We start from the raw sequence: 27,459 nt of genomic DNA on the forward strand, positions 1-27,459 counted from the left end.
ATATTCAAACCTTTAATCTCAACAGCGTGATATAAACTATACCAGAGCAGCCAATATTAAGTGTTATAGTAGCTAATCCATCAAACCTAATTCATTAACTGTTAGGTGTCAAAATTAACCTAATTTCTTTCCTCTCTACACATTCAAAAGGTAAAAGGATATATTTTGTACTAAAAAGCATATCTACAAGGAGCAACTTTTAGCTTAACACAAAATGCAAAATGGCTACAAGTTCACCAGACGACTTCCATCAAACTGCGTTTCTGTCAGGGTTTCCTACAGTTGTATACAGACCAGGCGGGCCACCTGGCCGAAAATCAGCGCCGCCTGGCCAAACAAATGCATGAATGCCAACAAAATGTAAACAAGAATCTGTACTGAAATAGTGTTTCATAGTAATACACCGCAAGCCCCTTTGCCAGCCAGCAGGTGTGATGGTACGGAATCACATAGCTCTCAGGTCTCACACATAGGCACCAAATCTCACGGTCTGACGCCTTGGTCTGAAAATCTCATGCATTTGCATCAAGTCTATATTGATTACAAAAATGATGCAATGAACGTAAAACGTATTAAATTGTTGTAGAGATTCACGAGTCTGTTAATTAACCAATGTGTTTTTTGCACATGAATGAAAGAAACCATCGATACAAATAGTATGTACTCGCAATTCACGACGGAACATTAGGGTTACACATTAGGGTTTTGCACCCTTGAAATCTTTGTTAGGAAAAATAGGCTGTTGCTTCTGTATACCCCTTATTGTCTTGGTTTTGAAATTTACTTTGTTTTATGTTATGTTACTGTGATGAGTGTTTTATCTATTCTAAAGCTTTATGAGAGAATTACTTATAAGTAAGGTATATAAAAGAAACAAATAATAGGTTTATTCCATGCTGAAAAAAAGAAGAAAGAAAACACATTTCGGCCGTGGAACCTTCTTCAGGTGTGAGCACCCACACCTGAAGAAGGCTCCACGGCCGAAATGTTGTGTCTTCTTTCTTCTTTTTTTCAGCATTGAATAAACCTATTACTTGTTCCTTTGCAGCCTACGCATGCTGATGCAGCTACCCACCTGAACTACTACAGCCTATATAAAATAACGTTGACTAGAATTTAAAGTAATTAAGACTGCTAGGTCCTGAGAACATTTGGATGCAGAACTTTTATGTACTAATTAGAGAGATATGTAACAGACTGCTGAATATTGAATCATAAATAACAGATCCCTTTTTCTCTGGGATGAAACACTGTATCACCAGATCGGCACCGAGAGCCATCCATATCTTAGAGATCATTATATAAAAAATATAATAAGAGCAATTACCTGAGAAATTCTAAAAAGATTTACCATGCACGTGCAAAACCCTACGTGCATGCAACTTTACTTACACAACCAGAAAGAACCTTACCTTATCTTCCTTTCCTCGACACAATACAATACTCAACTGAATACTGATTTCTTTGAGAGTCCTAAAAGTAGTTTCTTACCTTCACCTTTTCAAACTCATCGTTTTCTAATGTAGTGCTGAATTAAAAAAGACACAGTAAAGTGCAGGGGAAAGGGACCATGCAGGTGTTTATTACAATGGATCTGGATTTCTGAAGTTTGTGCTGAGCTCTTAGCATGTACAGTATTATCAATTTCCAATTATGAGGAAGAAGACAGAGGCCCACCACTATGAGTAATGTCTACTTTGCCTTATTGAAATCCAGCTGAAATTAGGGACATTTATTTATTCTACCTGTGTAATATAATTCTCCACATGTTCATTTCTCACAGTTGACGGTAATTCCATGCAGCTCCGGCTGATATCGGATACGATGGTAAATCACTGCAACAATTTAATCCTCATATTATTTCTGTGTACACATTGTCCTCATAATCTTTCATTCTTTACCAATTTGTTCTCAGCACTGTAATAGAAGTGGATGACATCCTAGATGGCACAGGTAATTATGTTTCAGTTGGCAGTATCTAGGATATTATCTAGGATAATTCAATATCTGTACAACAGACTAATTTCCTTAGCGGATGATGACATTGATGCTGTTCTTCGAATAATTCCAACCACATCAAAGCAAACGACCGTATTACGCTCTTAAAGAAATCAGTGCTATAAAACATTCACGTCTACATTCCCATGATCCAGCTTTTCTTTTTAATCATCTAGCCACAAGACAAGCTTTTTTTTTACTTATGAATTGCTGCACTATACAGAGACAGGGGATCTCAAAACACACACCAGTTCTCTTGAATCTTTAATTTCCTGTTAGTCTGCAATAGAAGGTATTAGGTAACCTCCACTTTTACTGTTACCTTCAGTCTTTAATAAACCCAGAGCTGGAGCCTCACAGCACTGGGACTTACACTTTGTATTAGTTCTTGGACTGTTTCATTGAACTCAGTGTTGGGCTCAGTGAGTTAAGCATTATTCACCTACTGTATAATCACATTATGTACAGAGATGCACTTCATGATTGCATATACCAAAGCACATTGAGGCAAACACTTAAAAATCCCACAGTCTTTGAAAACCTTACAGTCATAGTTCAATAGCTAATGTATTGTTAAAGGCTTCCCATTTTAATTATTCTAGAATTTCACAGTTATCTCACATACCAGCTGCTAATTTAGAACAGGAGACCCATCAATGTTTTTTAAATTGGCACAAAAATGATCCACTGCTGTAACCTGCCATTTGAGACACGATTCCATAATGTGGAACAACTCAACCAATTTATATCTGCACGTGATGTGTGACGCACCGCTTTAAGCATATTCTCATATCCATAGTTACCTATGAGAAATTTCCATTTTCATGTTCCCCAAAAAGGTTATAGTTCGTAGCCTACAAAATAATAAACATGCATCGCAGAAATTTCTATCAATAGTGAATTACAAGTTCAGGCCCAAGTTCAGATTTCTGGAAAAAAAAGTCAATTCTGGCACTGTTTTAGCAGCTGGTTGAGCGCACAGCCCTTATTTTCCAGTCCGGAGTCCAGAGCCATATGTGTGTGTCAGATCCACCACTCAGAGCCCATAAGACCCTCAATTGTTCCTCCCTACAAGTAATGAAATCTCATACTCCTGCTGTGCCACGTTATTATTGCAATGGCCGAGGGATAAAGTTTCCCTTTTGGCAATGGTCACCCACATCCCCAGGCCCCTCAAAATATCCCGTTTCCAGGTTTTCCACAATGTGCTCAAAGACGCAGGTTGTCTTTACGCTTTTTATGGGATGTTGTACACTCAGCAGTGTAAAAATTCTGAATTTCAGTTTTCATAACCAGCTGTTGACACCAAACTAGAGCTACTGTATAAAAGCATTTACATACATTTATTAAGCAATGCTCACTGAAAACAAAACTAGACCCATTATTGTCCAACCTCTCCCTGTATATATATATTGCAAAGGAACAAGTAATAGGTTTAGTTCGTGCTGAAAAAGGATGAAAGAAAACACAATGTTTTAGCCGTGGAGCTGTTGTTGTGACACCTGAAGAAGGCTCCACGGCCGAAATGTTGTGTTTTCTTTCTTCTTTTTTCAGCATGGAATAAACCTATTACTTGTTCCTTTGCAGCCTACGCATGCTGATGCAGCTACCCACCTAAACCTCTATATATATTGTTACTTTAAGATATTCCTCAGTTTCGAGAATAATTTTTATTTAGGTGTTAATTAAATTTCTAGTTAACATTACTAATCCTGGCTTGTGATCAAATGAAAAACTCAACTTGCTCTTGTACAAATGGGGTTCACAAAGGCACTGTACGTCACTGATTCATCTTTTCCAGAGAAAACACAGAAACCTCAAATTGCATTCATTTACTTCCAACATCTACACCTTGAAGATTACACTCCCTGTTCCCATAAGATATTTCCCACAACAAATCCCACAAGCTGTCTAAACTTATTGCTTCATTCAGTTCTCTCAGCATTTTCAGAATCATCTCAGACCCACAGCTCACTGGCAGAATTTTCCTGCTACAGTAAAACAGTTTCCCACACATGCTACAAGTATAAGACCCACCACTGTCATTTAAAGGAACCTGATACACATATATTATTCATGAACCAATATGAGTTCTGGATTCTGTGTTAAAAGAAATCTTATTTTAAAAACCAGATCAATGATTCTGAAATGTTACTCATAAAATACAATAATCTTGATTAAAGTCTCTTCCCCTCAGCTTCTATAAGCCTTATGGTGCAAATTCAAACTTAAGTGCCTACGACATTTAGATATGAGTAATGACAAAAGGTGCACACTTTCAAAGAGAAAGCTAAAAAAATAAATGGAATACCATTCAAGCCCTTCTTCAGTCTTGGCTGGGATTCAAGAGGAAGCACAACACTGGCTCCTGCAACATTAACTGAATTTTTATTGTGACCCCTGTGATTATGGTCACTGCAATTCAGGGAGGTAAGCAGAAAAACAAAACAAATGGAAACAAAAAAAATCTCTTACAGAAAGCAGAAGACCACAGCCACGTGCTAGACTAAACAATATTGTAAGTCTAGGTCCAAGTTCAATACTTGGAAGTTCAAGTGACAGGCAGCCACACGGTTGGGGATGCCTATTACAGAAGAGCTGGAATTTCCATGTAAATCCTGGCTTCTGTTGTGGCAACAAAACAGTAATGCAATTATTAAACACTTGGGAAAGTCAGTTTTAATGCGCAAACAGGCTGGTTAAAAGTGCATGATACAGTGCAACACCAGGCCCTGGTGTGATTGAGTGTGTGTGTCTGTGTCTGTGTGTGCCCTGCAATGGGCTGGCAACCCATCCAGGGTGCATGCGGCCTTGCACCCGTTGCTTGCCAGGATAGGCTCAGGGTCTCCCCATGACCCTGATTTAGATGAAGCAGTTAGAAAATAGATGGATGGACATTTTTTTTCCTTCTTAATAACATAAGATAGGATACACAAGAGCAGGCCATTTGGTGCATCTTGCCTGTTTGGTAGTTAGTAGTTAACTGATCCCAGGATCTCATTCAGTTTTTTCATGAAAGAAACCAGGGTGTCGGCTTCAAAAACATAGCTGGGTAGCTTGTCTCTACTCCCACAACCTTTTGGGTAAAGAAGAGTCTCCAGTGCTCGGTTTTAAATGCACTTCTGCTTCTTCCTAATGCATAGCCAGACCCATCTATATTAAAGGAATGGCTGGCAAGATCATATTAATATCATATCATATCATCTTTCCAGTGTTCACCAAGTACAGCTTTTCTTCAAATGTTGCACCAAATTTCAAATGCCTATTTTGTATTCAACAAAAAAACATGACAATAGGAGCTAGGCTTTGATTGTTGCTACATGATGGGGCGCACAGCTGTGAGAAATCAGCCCCATCTGGTCTCAAGATGGAAGGGCTTCTTCAGGGATATTTTTGGGTGGTGTTCCGAAAAATGAATCAAAATGCTCACATAAAAGGATGGTTGGGGTGTGTGGAGCCTTTTAAGAGGCGGAGGCTCATTGTGAACGCTCAGAAAAAAAAAGATCTTAATTAACAAAAGATGAAAACAGCATTTTAATGAAGAAATCGCACTCAGTTTCCACTCCAATTCTAGCTGTCTAGTTTGTGCTAAATCTCTTTACCATACAAGTCCATAAATTTCCAAATGTTGTTTTACAAAGCACCATCTTGTTTCCTTACACTAATACTATTTCTTTCAACAATATTATGCCCCAGTCAGATTAGCATTTATGAATGTCACCAGTAAAAAAGAACATTGTTTGACTATCCTCTTCGGCTAGAGCTTTAGAATTAGGATCATATGGTTTTATGGTTTAATCTGATAGGATGTGACTATAAAATACCCTCTCAGTTGTTACGAAAGATAAAGAACTAAACTCAGTTACTGAAGATACAGTGACTCAAAAGCCCGGGATTAGCCAAAAAGCGGGTTAATGAGAGATGAAATGTGATGATGTCCATCCATACAAATTTCTAACTGCTTCATCTGATTCAGGGTTGCAGGAGAGCCAGAGCCCATCCCAGGAAGCGATGGTGCACGTCTGGATACAGCCTGGACAGAATATCTGTCCATCTCAGGGCAAACACACACACTCACACAGTCTTTGGACGGTGGGAGAAAACCTGAGCACCCAGAGGAAACCCATGTGAACACGGGGACAACACACAGACTCCACAGTGAAAGAGGGCAGTGCCAAACACTGTGCCACTGTTCTTTCCCATATGTGCCCATAGATAGAAGCATTTTCCTCTGGAGTTTTCTGTAAAGGTAAAGATTTAATTTCGGACTGTTCTGAATCCATGCATTTCCAAAAGAGACATGCAGTTTGTTGCAAACCGTGCTGGTCAATGCGCAAGAAGATTCACCGTTACAGAGCTGATCTCGAACATTATGCACAATACAGAGACATGTCTGATAAAGCAACACAATTTCCAAATCAACCAAGGTTCACTTTGCAGATGAAACCTCACTGACTGATATGCAGCACATATTACAAAATGTAGAAGACATTGCTGTTACGTTATTTGAATATCACAGCTTTTTACTTGACGTTTTCAAATTACCTAAAGCAGGGGTTCCCAGTTTGAGCCCTGTAAGCCCACATACCTGCTAGTTTTCCTTCCAGCCCAGCTTAATGATCAAATAGAATGTAGCAGACGTGGTTGCTCCAATAAAGGTTCAAAGATGTGTAACTTTTTTCTAGTCAAAATTGTGAACTCTAATTTTGTTTATGAAAGAGGTAAATGGCGGCCTCCAGCACATAAGAGCTGAAAACAGTCAAACTCTTCAAATTAATCCGATAGTTAAGTCAACTAAGGGTTCGGGTAGTTAACTGAAAGCTCAGCTGGAACAAAAAGCAACAGGTGTGTGGTCCTCCAGGTTCAGAATTGGGAAACTCTGACCTATTGCACTTCTGTATTGTAACAACTCACTAGTGCAGCCAAGTAACTCTTCTGCTTTCAGCAGTTAGTTCCACATACACGTTATTAGTACTATCCCTGTCTAATGAATTTGTAGGGCTGTCCAATGAATTTTTATCATAATGAAACTCAATGCTGGTTTCAAATTGAAAACCCATCTGCTCCAAGCTGCAGCTTTCAAGAAATACCTTTTTCTACAACCTATCAAAGACGGGATGTTTATTGAGAAAACATCTGCTTTAAGCAGAATAAATTACACATGCTTTCAATTACGCCAATAATTGAGATGCCTTGCAGCTTGAATTTCATTGCACTGATTGTGTTCACTACTCACTAATATTTCCCCAAGTCTAATTCACATACGCAATCAATGTCGACTCTTTTCTTGCTACATGTGATGTAATAGTTTCACATTGAGTTTTTCGAAAACGTCCATAGAAAACACATTCTTTCCACATCTGTTTTACCTTATTTTGTTATGTAGCTTGTTGAATTCATATGAAATTTGAAAGTGGAAAATTCCACCCAAACTCTTATCTACACATATGTAATATTTTATGACATCAGTAAAGTGAATAATTAGAAACATTATGGATGCAACTTATTGAAATTCAAATATGGTTCATGCACCCTGTATTGAATTACCTATAAATTCTAACTATAAGATATTTAGATGAAAATGTGTCACTCTAAGCATTTTCATGGTTGAATCTGAATCTTTTTCTGTTTAATTTCACTTTGCTAGTTTATAGAATTTCTCATGAAGTACAACATCTGAGAATAATTTGTAATTCACAGTTAACTTACACAGCTTACAGATGTTTTTCCCAGGTTGATTATAAATATGTAGACACAGAGAGTAAAGTAAGTAGATTAACATACAGAGAAATAGATAAATAAGAGTCCAGTAAGTTTTTAAAAGCAAAGTTCTATTTATAGTTATTTAAACTTATAGCTTTAAACAGTAGACACACCCTCCAAAAAAACAGTATTTAACTTTGCTGTGAGAGCTTAACTTTCAAAGAATAAAGACATCAGTGTGGCTTTTACAGGAGTCCATTCTGTAGTCTAGACTGGTAAAGTGTGTCTAAAGTTTGACACTATATATGGATGTGTCCTCTGAGCTGTGACGTTTCAAATCTGAAATCAGTGAACACTAATTACAGAGCTGCAACCAAAAAACAGGTTTTTAAAACCTTCAAGTTTATAACACATGCTAAATGTCTTTGTGTTGTTTTCTCCAATAAATCAGTATGGGTTTCTTGATATAATAAACTAATTAAAGATGTGAAGCCTATAATATATTCAGTAAAATAATTAAATTCACTTGGCAAAATAACACAGGAGTTTTCCTTTTGTGATACTATTCAATAAGTGAGTAAGCAGGAATCAATGACAATAATTCAAAACATTGTATGTAGCTTAAATCAATTTTGCTATTGGGTGCTAATTAAATTTCTAATTAACATTGTAAATTCTGGCTTGTGATCATATTGACAACTCAACTTGCTCTTTTATCAATGGGGTTCACAAAGGGACTGTACATCAATAATTTATGTTTTCCACAGAAAACGTGGAAACCTTAAATTATTTTAATTTACTTCCAACATCCACTCCTCAAAAATTATACACCCTGTTCCCATAAGAAGATTTTTCCACAAGAAAAACCCACACGCTGTCTAAGCTCATTGCTTCATTAGTTCTCTCTGTATTTTAAGAAGCATCTCAAAGACCAGCAGCTTGCTAGCAGAACAGTTTCCCACACATAACGTAGTACAAGTGGAATACCCACTGCTGTCATCTAGGAGAATCTGATACACAGCTATTATTCATGAATCAAAATAATTCTGTGCTAAAATAAGTCTAATTTTAAAAACCAGATCAATGACTTTAAAATGTTGCTAATAAAACCTTTAATTTGCTCTCTTCATATGAGCTTCTGTTATGTTGCACATCCACACTTTAGCATCTATGAACTTTTGATAGTGTATGAAGGACAAAAGTACACACATTTACTTCAAAGGGTATTCATTGGGGAGCAAAACACTAGTTCCTGCAACATCAACTAAACTTTCAGGCTCCATAAGTCCTGTGACTGAAAAGAAGAAAGAAAAATTAAAAACACTTTGCTATGTATACATGTCATTCGTTGATGTTCAAAATATGACCAAAGGAAGTAAATTATCCACTTTGATATTATGATGGCATGGCCACAAGAGATTTTTCATAACATAGTCCTATCATAACTGGGTGGTGGGCAGTGCAACACTTACAGTCGTTTCACCTGATAGATTGCAATCACTGTGCTGGCAGCACATTCTTATCATATGAAATGCAGCATATCCACACCCACAATCTGAATCTCAGATCCCCACTGGGAAGGCAGAAAACCCCAGTTCCCCATGCCATTTTATACCTAAATAAGGAATGACCTGGATGGCTCGTATAGTCCCCATGTCTACTGCAACTGGCACTGTTCAAAACCAGCAGAGACTAGAGATCATGTATCGAAGCACATTTTATATATATATATTGACACCTTTGCAGACTCCTTAAGACATTTAAAACCACACTGTGGCAGGCTGGTATAAAAAGGACTGTAGTAGCAGCATATCCGCCGCTAGAGGCCAACAAAAGGCCTATTTATGATTGCAAATAGGCTCACTGGGTGCTAATGTTTAAATTTGGAGATTATGCAGAGTTCCAATGGTAGCAGAGTTGCTTGGTAGCCATGGGGTAGCTTGAGAGTGTTCTTGTTATTGGAAGTCCTTGCAGTAAAGCCACCTTAGCCTTACTTTGACAGCCACTGTATGCGGAAAAGACAAATTCCTAATGCAAGAAATTGTATATTACTAATAAAGTGATCTCATCTCATATTGTGTGCTCAAATCCCTGGGACCACCTGAGCCAAGGGTAGGTTCTGGAACACAAGCCCTTAGGGAGAAAAGAAGTGCAGAGCAGAGTTTTGACTATTATTCCGCAGATCAGAACTATGATGGCCTAATTCGGGAAGCAATGACAGTTGCAGTTGCTTTGAACAGTGCCTGTTGTGATTGAAAATGGCTTACAAAACCACAAGCACAGAGTGCCATGACCATGGGAATTGTTAGACATGAGTCACAATAATAGGTCCCAAAACAGACAAACTAGAGCAATGGTCTGTACAGTGAGGAACACACAGGCCCAAGTGCTGGGGGACTACATGGCTGTCAAGGTTACCTTGCCTGGACTCCTGATTGTTTCAATTTACAAACATACACCTGTCCCTCGATTTACAAACGAACGTGTTCCTTAAAAAACTGTTCATAAGGTGATCATTCTTAAAAACGGATATTCCCATTACTTTACATGTTAAACCTTCCAATTCATTCCTGGGAATTAGAAAATCACCCATTGCTTGTTCTTACCCGTGGACTGTCAAAATAAGAACGCTGTTGTTTGGTTTTGATAATTATCGTACCTACTGTAATATCTCGTACCATACTTAACAAGATAAATAAGACGAGATGAAATGTGTAAAAAGTCTAAGATTGCAGACACGATGAGGACTTGTGTTGTGAGAGGTCATGCTATGAGGGTGGCATCTTCCATTTGGCTATGAAGGACTTCGCTCTGTTGTATCGAAAATCTCTTTCTAACCACACAAAAACGGGTATATAGAGGCATGCTTCGTTCATTTCCTTTATGAATAGTCAAAATGTATAAATCATCATAAATCATAAATGTATTCATTTAATAAATTAAGGGATAGGAGACCTTGTCTGATTAAAGACCTTTCCAGTAGTGGTCTTTAATTCCCTGCTGGAGACTGAACCTGGAAAGACAGGATAGGCCTCACCTTTCTTCAGGGCCTGTTTGTCCAAGTACAGCAATGTTGAACTGCACCTTTGATTACATTGTCAGGTTCCTCACTGACTGCGTGTCTGAAAGCTCTCTCATCTTCAGAATTATCTTCATATTATTTAAGACATTACAGGCTTTAAGTACTACAGTTTGCACATCTATCAAGATCAACAGTGAATGCATTGTACAGCAGATAACTGGTATTATGATGAATACTTAAATTATCGCCTGGAGCCAGGTTGCTTCTCTTATTTTCTTGATCTCTGCGCAGCCGTTCTGCTAGTGAATGTTAGGCAATTATAATGCAGCATAAAACCTTCCTTCCTCAAAACAATTTCTGAGAACAGAATGATGTTTAATTAAATATAAAATATAAAAGTCATAAAATTACTTTTTTTAATCTTTGCTTTGATGCAATACAATAATTAAAATTGACTTGCAGAATTGGCTTTCCAAGTGGAAAAAACAACTCTGCATCTCCTTTTTTTAAAAAAAATAAGCAAATATGAATGAAAAATAGGTATCTTACAAATATTCTATGACCCAATCGATAGTCAAAGTGCTGCTAGAAAATACAATTCAAACTCTGTTTTCTATTCTAATATGAATGCATGTTTTAACAACAAAGGATTGTAAAAAAACCTTCAGAAAATTAAGCCTGATCTTAGAATACTTCAGTTCTAAAGATATCTGTAATGTAATTCTGCATATTTACTTTGTGCTGACATATGGGCCTATACAGTTCCACACACAGAGGTTTGACCAAATTGGTATACCACTGAAACAGTATCATTAGCCATTTGGAAAAATGCTTCAGTGAATTGGGCACATCTGTTCCCCAGGAGAGTCTCTGTTCATTGAAAGGAGATGAAAAGCAAAAGGCATTTATCTTGGAAGTTTCAAAGGTAGTGCCACTGACTCCACCAGGAAAGTACGTTCTTGTGTCACACTGATAGCAGTGCAGGGGAGTGCCTCTGTTCTTTTTCTGATATACTGTATACAGTCACTCCCTAACCATGACAGTGTCTGTGTTGTGTCTTTCAGTGCTATCAAAGTGCAAATAGCCCAAACCTATAGAAATAAAATTCTAAAAATATACCCACTCACATCTCAACTACAGGCAACAAGGGGGGGGGGGGCATTTTAGTTTCAGAAAAGGGTGTGAAGGGAACTCTTTATTTATCATTGATCACAAAAAAGTACTTAATTGTATTGTATGCAAGTTATATTTTTCTTATTTTTCTTATTAGTCTTTGCATGTTTTGTCTCTTGGTGCCTCACTACAATCCGATCCCTGCTCTCTCTTACAGTACGTATTATCCCTAGGAACAAACACACACAATTTGACAATAAGCTTCCTCAGAACCTTGAATGTTCATTCAGCTCACTCACAAATACTTTCATGATTTGGCTTGAGATGTTTTTACTACAAAAAAGAAAATCCTTCAGACCACTGTTTCGAGGATTTAGTTCAAGCTGGTGTAGGAACGTCTGTATGCGAGTGTTAAGGTGCATGACCTTTCTGAGTCCATGGCATATTTTTAAAACACAAAATAAAATAAAAGCAAGGTGGTCTTCAAATAGATTCGATACAATAAAAACACATGCACTTACTTTACATTTTAAATGAATCCTTGTCGTAAATTGTGCTGTTACTATGTATTGAAATGAGTGCAGATGCACTGTGAAACCACCTTTCACAACTTTAAAACTTCACAGTGCTGAATCTGTATCAGGGCTCATAGTTTTACAGAATACTATAGCTGCCGAATATCTGAAATAACTCCTTAATAACTCTGCCCATGTATGATAATCTATAGATGGTGATTAACTGAACTAATGATATCGAGAGATTCTCACTAAAACCTGCTGTGGATAAAACACATTCCTGTGAAACAGACATCCCAATGCCACAGATGACACCATAAAATGTTGGCAAATAATCCCAGATTCACCTGCTCCTCTATTCAGCACATATACAAGATCTGCAACCCAGGTGAAATTACTTATTCTGCAGCCAGCTCCTGTAAATATTTCCTTTGGCACTGGCTTGTAAAACACTGGGAATTAGAAATTAAAATAACACTTTGCTCTTCTAACTCACTGTCTCTTTTATTACTGAGAGGTCCTTTCATATGCCTTAAGAGTACCCTGCATCTCAAATATAAGAACTTGCTTCACGAACACGAGGGTGTATTTAAAAAATATTTAACTTGGCAATCATATCATGCCTCAGTTCTAATTGGCCCTCTAATGTCAAACAGCCTTCCCAAAGTTACGATGTCTGAACCTACGGCAGCTTTCCACTGTATTCCTCATCTTCCTCCAACTTCTGCTCTGCCCTCTGAGGAATAAAGCCCCCCCTCCTTCTCGCTGCAGCCCACAGCCAGTCTGCACTTTCTTCAGCAGACACCGAGTTCCTTAAACTCGCCCTTTCCTCTCCCTCCCCTTTCTGCCCTCACACTTCTTTCGGATTTCTTCCTGGGCATTCAGTCCGCAGCCCGAGGCGGTCCAGCAATTTTCATCCCTCCACACCGTGCATCGCGCCTAATTCCTCTCTCCCTTTCCCTCATGTCATTCCTTACCTTCCTCGAGAGTCCAGTCCAAATACTCTGCCCCTTTCTGAAATTATTTTTTCCATTACTTGGTCCAAACCAATAGCCTACCATTAAGCACAATTTAATCCTGCTTAATCTTACTGGAAGATTATATGTCATTCTGCAGAAACAGAGACACCTTGCACAACTGCCTGACATTAGGATTTTTGTTTTTTCTAAAAATAAAATCAAAGCAAAATGCCATTTTATGGCAGGGATTGGAACACTTCTCACCAGGTTCGCTCCTGTTCTGCAAGAGCTTTATTATGAAAACCTCCCTGGAAGACATCAAGGAGTCCCTGTTTGTACTGTATTTGCACCACAATGCTGAATACAGCACCTGAAAAGATGACCTATGTACTGAATATATTTAGACGCCTTTCCTCATGCTATTAATTTCAGAATACAGACAACTTGGTCAGCGGAAAATGATTTTGTTCAGAAATGATACTCAGGAAACAGAAGTTCTGAACTCAGCTCTAAAAGAAAAAGATTTCTCTCCTGCCCAAAACAAACATGGGACAAATAACTATTACTTCCAGTTAATGTGGCTTTATCTAATGTACATACAGTATTTAAATTTACAAATAAAACATGCCCACTTACCGTTTTCCATGCTAAACACAAATATACTCATTCTAGCTATGTCCACAAAACTTCATATTGGGCTTTACATGGAATACAAATAAATCTATGGATTAATGTAGCAATGAATCAGTTCAATTCGTATCGACAGCAAATTAAAACTGAGGTCCTCTCTAAAAGAAATATGTAGAAACTTACATTCTCCAATACTGTGACTTTAATTACTGTGTAGAAATATTCTATTGACACAGATAAACGAAAAACATCAATGAATATATCAAACTTAGAATATACCAGAGATTACTTTGAAGGTATTTAAAAAATAACACCTGAAGAAGGGTCCACGGCCGAAACGTTTTCTTTCTTCTCTTTTCAGCATGGAATAAACCTATTACTTGTCCATTTAAAAAATAAGTCCGTTATAGTCAAGATAAGGAGTGTTCATTTTTTCTAAGCACAAAAGCAGAGGTGCAATGTACGCCCAGCAGGTCAAACTTTCGCATGTCCATATTTTCAGAAAATTAAAACTATAACGGTATGATGACAGTCTCATATCCAAGGCAGCGAGTCATTTTTATTCAAGACATCAGTGTTTTGAATAGTCATTTACAAGAAACGTTAAAAAAGGCACTGCAACACCCTTAAAATACAGATACAGTAAATGATATTTTGCTTTTATTACACTTAAGACTTCTCATGAAATGAACACATTCTCCAGAGGACCAACCACAGTAAATGCCCTTCCAGCCACAGATTGACTGGGCCTAAAAATAGACCACTGCATCGTAGAATCTACAGCCCATTCCGTGAGGCCAATGGGATTGCACTGGGTGCAAGATACCCAGCTCCATTAATGCTGGGCAATGGCCTCCTCTCGTTTCTCACCTTTCTTATTTCAATAAAATACAGTAACTACATTAAAAAAAACCTTCATTACATAGGGGCATAATTTCCCCTTAACAATTTTCTGACCTCTGACAGAATTACATCAAAGCCACACGAGGAAGAAGTCATTAAAACTTTACATGAATATTGAGATGAATATTAATAATTGATTCGGTGCCTGCTTCCTCATTTATTGTGATCGACTCAGAAAGCACTGCGAAACGTGTTAAGCTTGGAGACAAGCCACTGGAGGAGTAACAAAGAAAAGTGCATGCCTGAAAGGTTACAACCAGTCTCCACTCTGAGAATAATATGCATGTACCTGGAGAGCATGCAGACATGCAGAGAAGTTAAGGTAAAAATAATTAACGGTTTTAGGACCTGGGCCTGTCTGGGGGCATAGAATCAAGATTTATCAGGCAATGAAAAGACAGGAGAAGATAAGATGGCTGACAATTGTTTTTCCTCAATTAACCCGGGCCAGTCCCGGGCCAGTCCCAGTTAAGAAAGCCCTATGTCAGTGATCTCAGGTCTGTCAACCCATTGTCTAAGCACGGGGATGGGAGCTCCTGTCCTGACAGAAGCAAAGAGGAAATCAGTGTCCGAATTTCAGCTTCCTGGACATCGCAGGACTGCTGTTAAACACATAGCAATGAACACAGAATATATCCTGTCCTCCATTCCATCCCCCACCTCCAAACACTCCCCCAAAAGCTTTCTCTTAAGTACTAAAGACGAGGAGCCACAATGCGTCTCCAGTGAATTTTCATTTCAGCCATGCTTGACAGAAGGAGTTCAGATCTGTGGCTAACTGTGATTTGGCCAAGGCTCACCAGTCAGCAGTTAAAGGTACTGTCTGTGTTGCAGTTCACCGCTAAGAAGGAGGTTAGGATTTGTTACATGTTCACTGCTTTTTTTTATTCTAATTGAAGGGCGCCCTTTACGTTTTCACCGCTGATAACCAGATACATTCTTCTCTATCAAAGACAGATTTTCCAACCACTGTTAAAGACCAAAAGGGAACCAATTGTGCCTTCCTCAGCCCCTATTCTGGAGCAGAGCCCTGTTTCAACACATCTGGCTCCAATTATCACCCCATCCTGCAGGCTCACAGAGGCCAAAGGCCCAGGACAGCACAGGCTGTGAACCTGAGGGGGATATTATAGGGCTTCTCTGCCGAGGCAGGGGTTAACAGGGAAAGCTCCAGAAACAATCTGGAAAGAAACGATCAAACATGACCATTTATACAGGGAAGAAACAAAGCCTTCTTATTCAATATACTTTACGAAGGTGCAAGTGAGCTTAAAAGTCATTAAATGGTGCAATGTACAGCAAAGCACAGCCTGGTCTTTGTTTGGACAGGGAGGCTGACACTCCTCAGATTTGTACTGAGCCCTGGGACAGTCTTACAGAGCCTGCAGGCCTGCTATGTGGACTGCTGCCTTGTGGGAAAGAGCTAACACGAAGATCAGCCAGACAAAGACCTCACTGATCCTCCTGCAGAAGAGAAGGGTGCCCCCAGCTTACATAAGCACAGAGCTCTCAGACCTACATCCATCCATCCCCACAAACCAGGAGTTTTCTGCTATAGAACTGATTTATTTGACAGAATCATTATATAAACTGTCATAAAATGATGCATAATACACAGCTGCTCTAAAGTTGTTGCACTAATTTACATACAATTTCTCTATAAAATGGCTATAGTTGATAACCGTTCACTTCGTTTGCAAATTGCATGTCACAGTGGAAGGAATCTTAACTCATAACAAATGAGCTTTACAATGTCACCATTTCCAAAGTAATGGAGAAACAGAAGCAAAGCAGTCAAGAAAAAGAATACTTTGCACCAGGCAGAGAAGAAGCTGCTTCTAGAAACCCTTAAAAAACTTAAAAAATGCCACCCAAATGAAGGGATCTAAATGAACGGATTTGGTTTTGAGTCATGGCATCTGTAGTATCACATGAAAATATACTGTAGGCAATTGCTCTCAGGTTTACAAATCATGACAAAAAAAATAGTAATGATAAGAGTACAGACAAAAATATCCACTGAAAATTTGCTTCAAACATTTATCTGTAATATTTTAAAACATTCCAGTGTCGACTCCTATCATATGCATAGAGAGATACACGTGGATAGACGTGCTGTTGTGTATGCCCGTATACCCCTCTGACGAACTACAGTGGAGCGTAGCAGCACAAAGCCAAAGTGTGTTCATGACACCTGTGGGCCAGTAGTAGTACTGTCAACTCTCTACCTCTGTTAGCGGCTGAATCCTGAAATATCAGAGCTCCCCACTGTCTGCGTGGCTTTGGTAAGCCTTAGACCACAGTGTGCCTGTGAACACCTTCAACATTAGCACAATAAATAAAAAAAAGAGAGGGTTAGACAGCCAGGATGAGCCTTTCTTCCTAGGTATCACAACATCACACTCTTTGCAGGCACCCATTACAACGCCAGCAGCTTGTGTTAGGTTTCATTCAGGCAAGCTGGGCACTGGCGCACCGCAGGTGAAATGAGTGGATCCCAATTCAGAACCTGGTCAATTTTATCAGGTTTTAAAGCTCAGCAGTAGACTTGATTTCAGTCTTTACTTTTCACCCAAGCTATACAATTTAATTTCAGGAAAGCTAGAAACTTTATATCTATCCTACATAAAGAGAGGATTTTGCCAATATCCTTCATATAAATTATTTTTTCATATATAGGACATATATTTTCATATATATACAACATATGAAAATTAAAAAAAAAAACGGATCAGAAAGCACACAAGCTTTAAGTCTTGATGTGAAAATAAAACTATTCCGGGGAAGCAGATAAAGCAGCATTCATTTTTAATAAAAGATAAATATTACATGCATCTCAAAGCTAGAATTTCATTTCACTGCAAAACTACTTAATCTGAAAATTTGCTGTTACCAGCACTAAGATTTTGTCCAACAAAAATATACAGTTTAGAAACCAAATACGGTGAAAAGCCCACTCTTCCTTCTGTAGTTTCAGTGGAGGTTTGAAATTTTAGAAATACTTAGAAGAACAGATCTCATATCCTAAAACTCAACAGTTCATTTCAGAAGTTAAATACTACACTAATGCAAGACATAACTTACGGTTAAGGTTACAGATTCACGTCATAAGATTCAAGAGACCTCACGCTGTAGTTGGGAATGGATCTTGTCCACTGACCAGACCTATCAGCTTCAAATTAAAGATAATGAGTACAACTGTATTGGTGTCGCTTTATACACGTATAAGGTATAATTATAAATCCATTAATTAAAAATACTTTCTTATAATAATAAAAAATAAAAATAAAAAAGCTTCAGTATTTTAACAAACACCTTCCCTTTGTGGCAGAATACTTTAAATCAGAAGCAAAGAAAGAGCACATTTTCTGCAAACTATCATCCAGGCCTTTCACTTCAATGTCACATACTGAAGATGACAACTCAGCAACCAAAATTATGTTCTATTTTGATTTTTCATTGCTAGTCGTATTTTTGCTGCCAAAGGACATCCAGTATTTTAGTGCCACCACCCCTCCTTAATTTTCAGTATTTCAAGTGTCCAGTTTAATGTGGAGGGGAATTGAATCAGATATGATAGCAAATTAAACGTGATACTCTACATTTTCTTCTCATTAAATCGGTGTTTTCAAAACCTGTTTCCTGGAATTGTTTTACTTTTACACATCATGCAATCTATATCATTAATCAGACCTACGACACTAGTCATAACGACAACAACTGGTCAGAAGCACAATACATTTTCTCATCATCTTTCTGCAAAACCTAATATTGCTTCTGCTCATTGATCTGTTTGAGATATTATGCACAAGATCTTTAAAACTGGGTAGCAATTCCAGATCAAGTTTGTTCAATTTAGGACTTTCGTCTCCAGCTCATGGCTTGTAAAGAATAAATAAGCAGTTTAACTGAGGGGTGCAGAAGGAGCTGTGCACAGGAGAACATGAAACGTGTTAAATTCCTACCTTCCTTCTGCACAACTTCAGTGACAAAAGTGATAACTCCCCCCCCCCAATCAATTCTGTTAATGCTGAATGATTTCACAGGAAAGCACCCTGATGTCACAGAAAATCCAATCAAACAGAAAATACTAGCTCCGCCACCCAGAGACCACTGATTTTTCTATTGAAAAAAGTACAAGATTCCCTGCTTATTAAACATACAAGGGCGGTGCGGTGGCTCTGTGGCTAAGGATCTGCGCCTGTGGCTGAAAGGTTGCTGGTTCGCATCCTGCGACCGGCAGAGGAATCCTACTCAACAGTTGGGCCCCTGAACAAGGCCCTTAACTCCAGCTGCTCCAGGGGTGCTGTATAAATGGCTGACCCTGCGCTCTGACCCCAAGCTTCTCTCCCTGTCTGTGTGTCTCATGGAGAGCAAGTTGGGGTATGCGAAAAGACAAATTCCTAATACAAGAAACTGTATATGGCCAATAAAGTGATCTCGTACAACCTTTTTAACTTCCAGCTGATACATTTTGAAAAATGTTCATTTCCCAACATTGAGCGTGCCCTTGACAAAGATAAAATTATCTTGCTTCTCATCACAATCAATTTGACAAGATATTTAATCTGCATGTGTTGGAAGAATGCCAGTGCACATTTTGTGGGCTGCTAAGATAACTAAGAACTAATTCTGAGCTGTTATATAGTGATTTTCCTCTGTGCAATACACATAGGACATTCACCCTTATATAGGGTATAGGGTATAGAGTGTGTAGGTTCTTTACCCACCACTGAATCATATGACCCATCTGGGAGCAGCATACCTATTGTTCTCAATTGTCTGACTAGGCAGGCCTTAAATACACAATATAAGCACCTTCTGCAACAGTGTCCCCTGTCACCACAATGGGGTGTCGGGTTTAAATTCCTACTCCAGAGTTCCTGTACAAAAACAGTTGTGTCATCAGTGGTCCCAGTGTTTCTGGGTCACTTAATCCTGGACACCATTTTGTCTCCAGAGAAGATGGAGCCAAATTTCTTTTAAACCAACGGGATTAAATTATTTCCTGCACTGAAAATATGTACCAGAGCTGTGTAGATGGCAGATTCTTCAAGGTTATTTCTCAAGCAGTTGTATTTGCTGCATAGTCTCTTGTGCAGATAACCTAACTTTATAAGGTTGCTTAAATGATTTAGGATATAGACGTTTCTTGCGACCTTTAAGATGCTCTTTTATAGTTTGTCAATGAAAGCAAATAAACTCAGCAGAGAATTGACTTCAACTGGAGAGGTATGCATCAACAGTTTGAACACAGAAAACTCAAGGTAATATGAGAAATACGGGGAAAAAGGAAAAACTTAATTCCCATCTCATTACAGTAATAGCAGATTTGAGAAAGAAAAACTGAATTTCTTTAAATGCCATATCAGTGTCTTATATGCAGGATCACACACAGAGCAAACAGCAATAAAGCACACCCAATACCTAGCACAGAATCCAAAATCTTTTGATTTGAATTTATTCCTGGTTTGACATGAGAAGGTCCTGTGAAAGTGTTTCATCCTGGTTGAAAGCTTTTCAAGTTCAGAATGTATGTCTTTAGTCATGACTCCCCTGTGATAGATTGTAAGATGTTCAGTGATTCAGCCTGTAATTTTAGAGATGCAGTAAATCTAACAGACAGCGTGCAGCCTTGTTTAAATACAAGCAAATCACAGCATCACCACATGGACGAATTAAGTGTCCTGTCAGATTTTATTACAAATCTACAAATGTTTTGCAATTGCAGGTGCTCTTCAAAGTTAAAAAAAAAATGCCTGGAAAGCAAACTCTGTTCAACAGCATTATCTCACTGGTAACATCTCTGTACTTGTTGGCCAAGCAGAATCTCAACTCCGCATGACAGTGCACTTAAACCCGAGGACAGGAGGAACTTCTGTACACGTAGGGTTATAGCAGAATCGAACAAGCTCAAAACGTCAGGAGAGACATTTAGAACCAAAGCTACTTCTTGGACAGGATTGTGGGAGTATGAAACAAGCAACCCAAACCTGCTGTTGAAGCCGAAACACTGGCTGCCGTGAAGAAACAGCTGGATGAGCTCTTCAGATCCCTGGATCAGCTACTAGCTACCAAATGGGCTAGATTGGCCGAAATGCCCCCTCTTGTTTATAACAATTCTTATATTCCTTAAACACCACCAATCTTATTCAAACATCAGGCGCTAAACATTTCCAGCCAGTGCCTGAGCACAACTTTTTCGCAAACTGGCAATCCCTTGTAGAGCAAAACATTTTGTGTTGAAGCTAAAGTATACAGATCCAATGCATTGTCACTGATGTTGTAGAATTTGGAAGCTTTTACAACATAGTTTCTTCCGACACAAAGGAATGTGTGACGCTGTGTACGAGCCTGTCACCTGCTTCCACAGATCAGAATGTATTTAAAAAAGAAGATTTAAAAAAACTCGCATCGCCCAAGTGTGCACTTTGGACGCCGTGAGCAACCATTTTTAATATTGCAACTTGAGGATGATAACATACTTCCAAACACACTACTTCCTACCTGTCTGTAGGTGCAGATGATGATCTCTCTCAGGTGATAGTGCATTGGAGTCATGGTCTCGCTCACAGCATCCAAGGCCATATCGACCTCCTTCTTCATTTTGTGGCCCTCGGGGAGAAGTCTCACCAACTGCATGACAACCTGAACAGAAAGGGGTTGATTTACATGGTGAAAAGTGTCTCTGTACCTCTTACGAATTAAGAAGCAGGAAATTATTATCATGGAGGAGTTTATGTGGAGACAGTAACTAAAACTGTCCCAGAATACAGGGGATTCCACTGTTTAACATGTGCTCATTATTGAATGAAGTGATTAATTGGATCTACTTTCTTTGTTTCCTTTTTGGTTCTAGTATTACATTGGTCGGAAAACCGTCGATAACCTTGCTTGAGTCACACTCTTGAAAACTGTAAAATAAAAGATGGTCTTTCCCTTTATGCAGCTTCTATGAAAAAAGAAAAGGCTGAATTAAAAAGGAATACAGAAAGAAGCTGACTGGACATAGAGGCTGTGATACTGTTGCAGAAGAGAAAGGCCATTGTCATCCTCGGAAGCTGAGAATCAAGCTTAGTGTAACATTTAGTCATTTTGAACCAACCAAGAGTCATAAACACCTTACAGAGGAAGTGATAATAAAGGCAAGAGTGAGGTCAGGCACTCAGAACATGAAAGATGTGAAAAGTCAGCATGAACATATTTTAATCATCCTGTCAAGCCACTGTGAGTGTGCAGAAGGGTTCAGCTGCATCTGCAGACAACTCATACTTAAAATACAGAATATCAGGTTGCAAAGGCCCTCTTCCAAAGTGGTGACGTGATACATTCAATCCCTTTCTCTACCACTTCCGCGAAACAGACACGCACAAAAAAAAAAGACCATCTACAAAATTAGAAACGAGACAGCGCTGAGAAAGGGAGGATTCATGCCGACAGGTTTCCATCACCCATACTAATTCAAACCAGTGGCCTCGATTTTGCTGGCTGGAATACCTTAAACAGTAGTGTCGTTATAGTGGATGTCAGCCTGCAGACATGACATCAGAGCCTGACTGGGTGGCACACACCCCTCAAGGGCTCCATGAAGAGCCGTCTGTATGATGTGATGTAGTAAGCGTGCCAAACTGCCATCCCAGTCAGGGACTCTAGCACACAATTTATTGCACTGCCTCTTACACTCTCCTTGGAATCACCTGAAGAACATAAGCTGCAAAGATTTCCAGCCCTGCACATGTGATCTGTCTATTAATAAGGCACAGATACTTTGCACCTACTGGGAGAGGGAAAAAAAAGGAATGCTGGTACTTTCAAGTGGTCGCCAATAATGATGCTTCCACTTGAACCTCACAAACCTTCACCACAGAGCCACGGAGGACGAGTTTGCTCACGGCGGGCAGGATGAAAAGGCTGTGCTCAGGACAGGGCCACCTTTGTATTCCTGCAAATGAGCTTGCACAAGCAAGCCAGAAATAAGCAGGACTGCACGTCTACTGAAGATCAAGCTTACGATGTTTCCTGACACGGCTCCTTGGCAACAGAACTCCAGAATTTACAGCAGTCTTTAGAATGAATCACTTCAGACAGACACAACCACTGGAATACCACTGTCTATGACTGGACAAATCAGACCACTTCTAAAAAGATGATACAACTACAATGTCTATAGATTCACCTCAACACATTTAATGCCCAAGGGCTCATTTTGTCTCTCAAATAGATGCTTTTTGAGATATAAGCTAAACAACAAACACCGATTACACACTACTTGGAAAAACTATGTTTATTGTTTTGTTCACCTCAAAGTCAAAGAAATACCCTAGTGCTTTTCTAAAAAAAATAAAAGATTAGTTATTGTTTGAAATAATATTCAAGATAGAAAGATAACCTGGTCTTTAAAACAGAATATGGTGCTAATGACAGTTTAAGCATTGACATTAATTAGGTGTTTAAAATAATTAAACCAGTGCATGTCATTCAAATGGAGAACAGCCCAATGAATAAGCAATCAAAGATATCAAATTGAAAAGCAATGTTACCTCAAATTCCCCTTTTGTGTATTTGGCATCAGGAACACTCACTATTTCATCTTCACTGAATTCAGGAAATCCCTGCAAAATGAAAGGAGGCGATTTGCTGAAATAATGTGACAGCTGTCATAGATTTCATTCCAATAAACGACTCATGCCCAGTGCAGTAAGCAAACAGCCACCCTATAAAAGACAGCTGAGAATGGAATATTTGTGTTCATGATGTCATTCATGATGGATGAATAAAATCATAACACATCTGACAGCCTCTTGCAAGAGCCCTGTGGACACCTTTATTAGCAAGCGGCAGAATATCTCCAAATACAGTATATACTATCATTATGCAAAACAGCTTTCCTTTTGAGTCAACTGCTTGGTTTCCAAGAGCGATAAAAGCAGTCTCTCCACATGTACTAGGAAGCAGCACTCGCTTAGAACATAAAACCCCACGTTCCTCACAGCGGTAAAAGAATTTGACTTCTCCCGTTTACGTTTCATTTAGCCACCCCCTCGCAGGAAAAGAAATGTTTTCGCAGAAGCGGCTGGCCCTTGTCCCCATTGGGCACCGCACGTGGGATGGCGCGGTGGGGACTTCGAGACGGACATACGTTGAAGTGCCAGAGGATGAGAGTGGCGATGACCATGGCGGTGGTGGTGCTGCCCTTGCCGTTGTGGCAGTTGAACACAAAGGCAGTGCGGGAGTCCTCTGCCAGGGCTGCCTTCATGGCCTCCATGAGCTGGTCAAAGTCCTGCAGACCAAACAAACGCGTCAGGGGCTGTGTTCAGCGCACCCAGAGAGCACACAAGAGGCTCCCACAAAGCATCTGCCGGGCGGAGATAAAAGGTCCAGAAAAACAAGAATATGCAGTTTGGAGGTCTGGAAAGGGAGCTGTGGCTGTAATACATGAAAGGCCGTCTGGCAGGGAGGAAAGCTGTTATGATGCTCTTGGTTATTTGTAACCGTTCTTTTGTTGAAATCAAAATAAAAACCTGATCTAAATACACACTCAAATGTATTGTCTTCATAGGATTAACAATAAACAGTTTGTTTACTTCAGTTATAGTTCAGAACAGGCAGAAACTGTTGTCTTGTAACACTTTATAGAGGGCTGCCTAAAAGAACAAGCTTCAAAGCCCAGCTCTGACACTGTAATATGATGTTTTCCACCAGAGGGAGGTCTTGCACACTTCCTGACACACTTCTATATACTGTATACCAAAGACCAAACATTCTTGTACTGAAACTCTTCATTTGCATCTTTTTCTAACTACAGAAAAAAGACTACAAGATAACAGGTTCTTCTATTTGCGTGCACTGCAGCCTGAGCTATTATTTTTGACTGAGGAGGCATATATAGACCACTCCTGAGGTCGCCCTGTGAGTTTGGAGTGTATCCTACCTGCTCCTTAGGAGCACAGCAGTCAGAAAGTGGAATGCGTTTGTACACCAGTCCTTTGCAAGTGCTTTTGTGCTGGTTGAAGATCTCTTGCACTGTCACACAGGTTTTAAACATTTTCATCTGCTTCTCCTGCTCCAGAGACACCTCCAGCCATTTCTGGGCTTTCAGGATTTCCTCTTTGACAGCAGTCTCCAGTTTCTAAGAGCAAGACAGATCATACTGAGTCAGCATCAGATGTTGTTCACCACAGGCAACAGAGGATAGAAATTTTCTGAAGGCTGATGCCTAAGTCTTGGATAAAATAAAACCTCTGGAGGACTGAACTTGGGTTCTCTGTGATCACCTGAAATTAGCAGCGTGTTTCCCCAGCAGAAACTATACTTTGCCTCAATAGGAGAAAAAAACTGTTAATCATTAGACATGATAACGGAGACCTTCATCAGGTTTCTTTCGGTTTATGCTTGGCTGCTCTGACACATTCTGTCCAACCAGCTGAAAAATACGTCATTTCCCACAAGACGCCTTTCTTTCAAGAATGGAGTTTAATAGGTCACAAAAACTCGGTGATGTACTCAAGACTGGGAGAAAAGCGGACAATAGGAGGAATCCCTATTTATGGGGGGATTGAGACAGAAGATGGACAGACGGATGACTCCCGCTCACTGCCTTGCCTCGATCTCCTGTGGACTGCTGGCGGGCACAGGGATGCGCGTCTCCAGCCTGGATGGCTCCCGGGGAGTGAAGATCTGGCCGTTGCCCTCGAGGACCAGCTCCTCCTGCAGGTTCAGCCACAGGATGTGGGAGTACTTCCTCTTCTCATCCGTCAGGTATCCCAGCACCGCCCCCGCCCCCTGAACACACCAGCAGGCACTGCTCATTACATGTCAAAAAAGCGTGAAGCCCCTCCTGTCCAGGTGAGTAGCTTCTCGCAACAGAATCACATTTCTAGGAACCACCTGCAGGCTTGGCTACTCCTGTTGTACCAAGAATATACTGTATAGTTACAAAAAATAAATATAAGGTATAACTGGCTGTTGTGGTTTTGCAGAGAACAGAAGAAATTAACCCGTTCCCAGTTCTGTATTGACAAGAAGCGAAATACACAACTTCAAAGATCAACAGTAATAAAAAGACAGTTTATCCCTACAACAGGAAAGTACAGCATACCTATCTGCAGAGCACAAAGTAATGTGAATAGGTGAGTCTTTTTACCAGACTTTATTCCACATGAAAGCATATATTTAACTAGCAAGATATCACACGCCTGAAGAACAAAAGATGAGAATTGAAGTTTTCTGATTTTTTCCTTGTCAGTAAAACACAGCCATTCCCTGTTTTATAATACTCGGTATCAAGTTACACTGAACTGCATCGGTTCTCCCTTATTATCAGACTTCACCTATAATTCTTTGCTTGGGCATTAGGAACCCGGTGTCACACACTGGATTTAAAGACTTCTGAACTGACGCAAGGAGCAGAGCTCCTACCTCTGAATTTGGCTGTGCCATTCCATACACTGACATTTTGGGGACTCTTCTGAAGTTAGCTACTTTCATTTCTTTGACTGTACTTAGAACATCAGGAGCCAAAAAATCATCTGATACCTGTAAGAAAAGAGAATCACAAGAAAAAACAATAATAAATAACATTACAGCAAGCTATGTGTCTGCAAACAACAGCTGATAATAGCTTGGCTGCCCTTTTTTTCCTCAGAATACGTTTTGTGAACATTCTATTACCCTAAAAAGTAATCTCTAATCTCTAATTAAACACAAGTTTTGTTGAAATAGCTGTTTTTTATTTGTAATCATGATGTACTTCTCCAGAAACAACTTAGATGGCTAAATTAATATGAAAAATGAAAACAAGATTATCTAATGGCTTCCAGAAGGCTTATCCAGGAAAATCTGCACTCTAAAAAGAAACAAGTGATAAAGCATAAAAATCACAGGTTAATATCCAGGCTGTATCAGAGGATTAGAGAGAAGCCCAGCAGACCCCAGGTGCCAACTTGGCTGTGTATCATTAACGAGCTGTGCAATTTCATTATTTTAATCCTGAGCAGGAGCTACATCTGCCCTTCAGACAAAATCAAAAAAATTAAGAGGTGAGTGTCTAACTGCTCTTGTCAGGAGAGGCAGCAGTTCTCCGAGTCTTCTAGGTCACCACAAGGGAGCAGCCGTGAGTCACTGAAGCCATTCATGAGCTCCAAATGGGGCATGAAAGAGGAAAATTAAAAATAAAAATAGTCTGAAGAAATTTTTACGTGGTGCAATAAAGAGGAAATGCCAAGAAGTCATTAAGCAAGCCCACCATGTAAACAAAAAAAAAAGTTTAGCCCAACATTCATCCATAGACAAAACTCACCAGCACTCTTGTTCCTTTGGTTACGAGGTCTGCGGGCGCCGACAGTTCTGATAAATTCATACAGGCGAGCAGCCTGTAAATCCACGGGTGGCTGCACATCCACTTGCTGAAGTTCAGTGCGAACACCAAAGGGTACTGGAAAAACACAGCTCAAGGTCTGAACACAGTCAACTTGCTCCATGAACAGCACAAGAGAAGCCCAGAATTTTATATAGTTCCTGGATACATCGGATGTACTGTATTTTTAAAAAGAGAGTAAATGCTGGAATCTTCATCTGAAATTAAAAGATCTGGTCATTTAAGCAATCCAGCGAGGGT

At 39.4% G+C, this 27,459-nt stretch overlaps 1 protein-coding gene across 7 annotated transcripts in view; it reads right to left on the reverse strand.

Annotated features, from left to right (window-relative positions):
- The window catches only part of pald1a (phosphatase domain containing paladin 1a), a 92,002-nt gene that overhangs the window by 23,758 nt on the left and 40,785 nt on the right, over positions 1-27,459 (reverse strand). For all 7 annotated transcript variants that reach the window (XM_015346462.2, XM_015346459.2, XM_015346461.2 and 4 more), the window contains exons 12-18: positions 27,142-27,276; positions 26,262-26,378; positions 25,446-25,625; positions 24,775-24,972; positions 23,983-24,123; positions 23,384-23,455; positions 21,351-21,491 (exon numbers count right to left, since the gene is read on the reverse strand). In XM_015346462.2, coding sequence (XP_015201948.2) covers positions 21,351-21,491; positions 23,384-23,455; positions 23,983-24,123; positions 24,775-24,972; positions 25,446-25,625; positions 26,262-26,378; positions 27,142-27,276 — 984 coding nt within the window. The remainder of the gene's footprint in view (positions 1-21,350; positions 21,492-23,383; positions 23,456-23,982; positions 24,124-24,774; positions 24,973-25,445; positions 25,626-26,261; positions 26,379-27,141; positions 27,277-27,459) is intronic.

This window comes from Lepisosteus oculatus, chromosome 4 (assembly GCF_040954835.1).
Source record: "Lepisosteus oculatus isolate fLepOcu1 chromosome 4, fLepOcu1.hap2, whole genome shotgun sequence".
Taxonomy (NCBI): domain Eukaryota; kingdom Metazoa; phylum Chordata; class Actinopteri; order Semionotiformes; family Lepisosteidae; genus Lepisosteus; species Lepisosteus oculatus.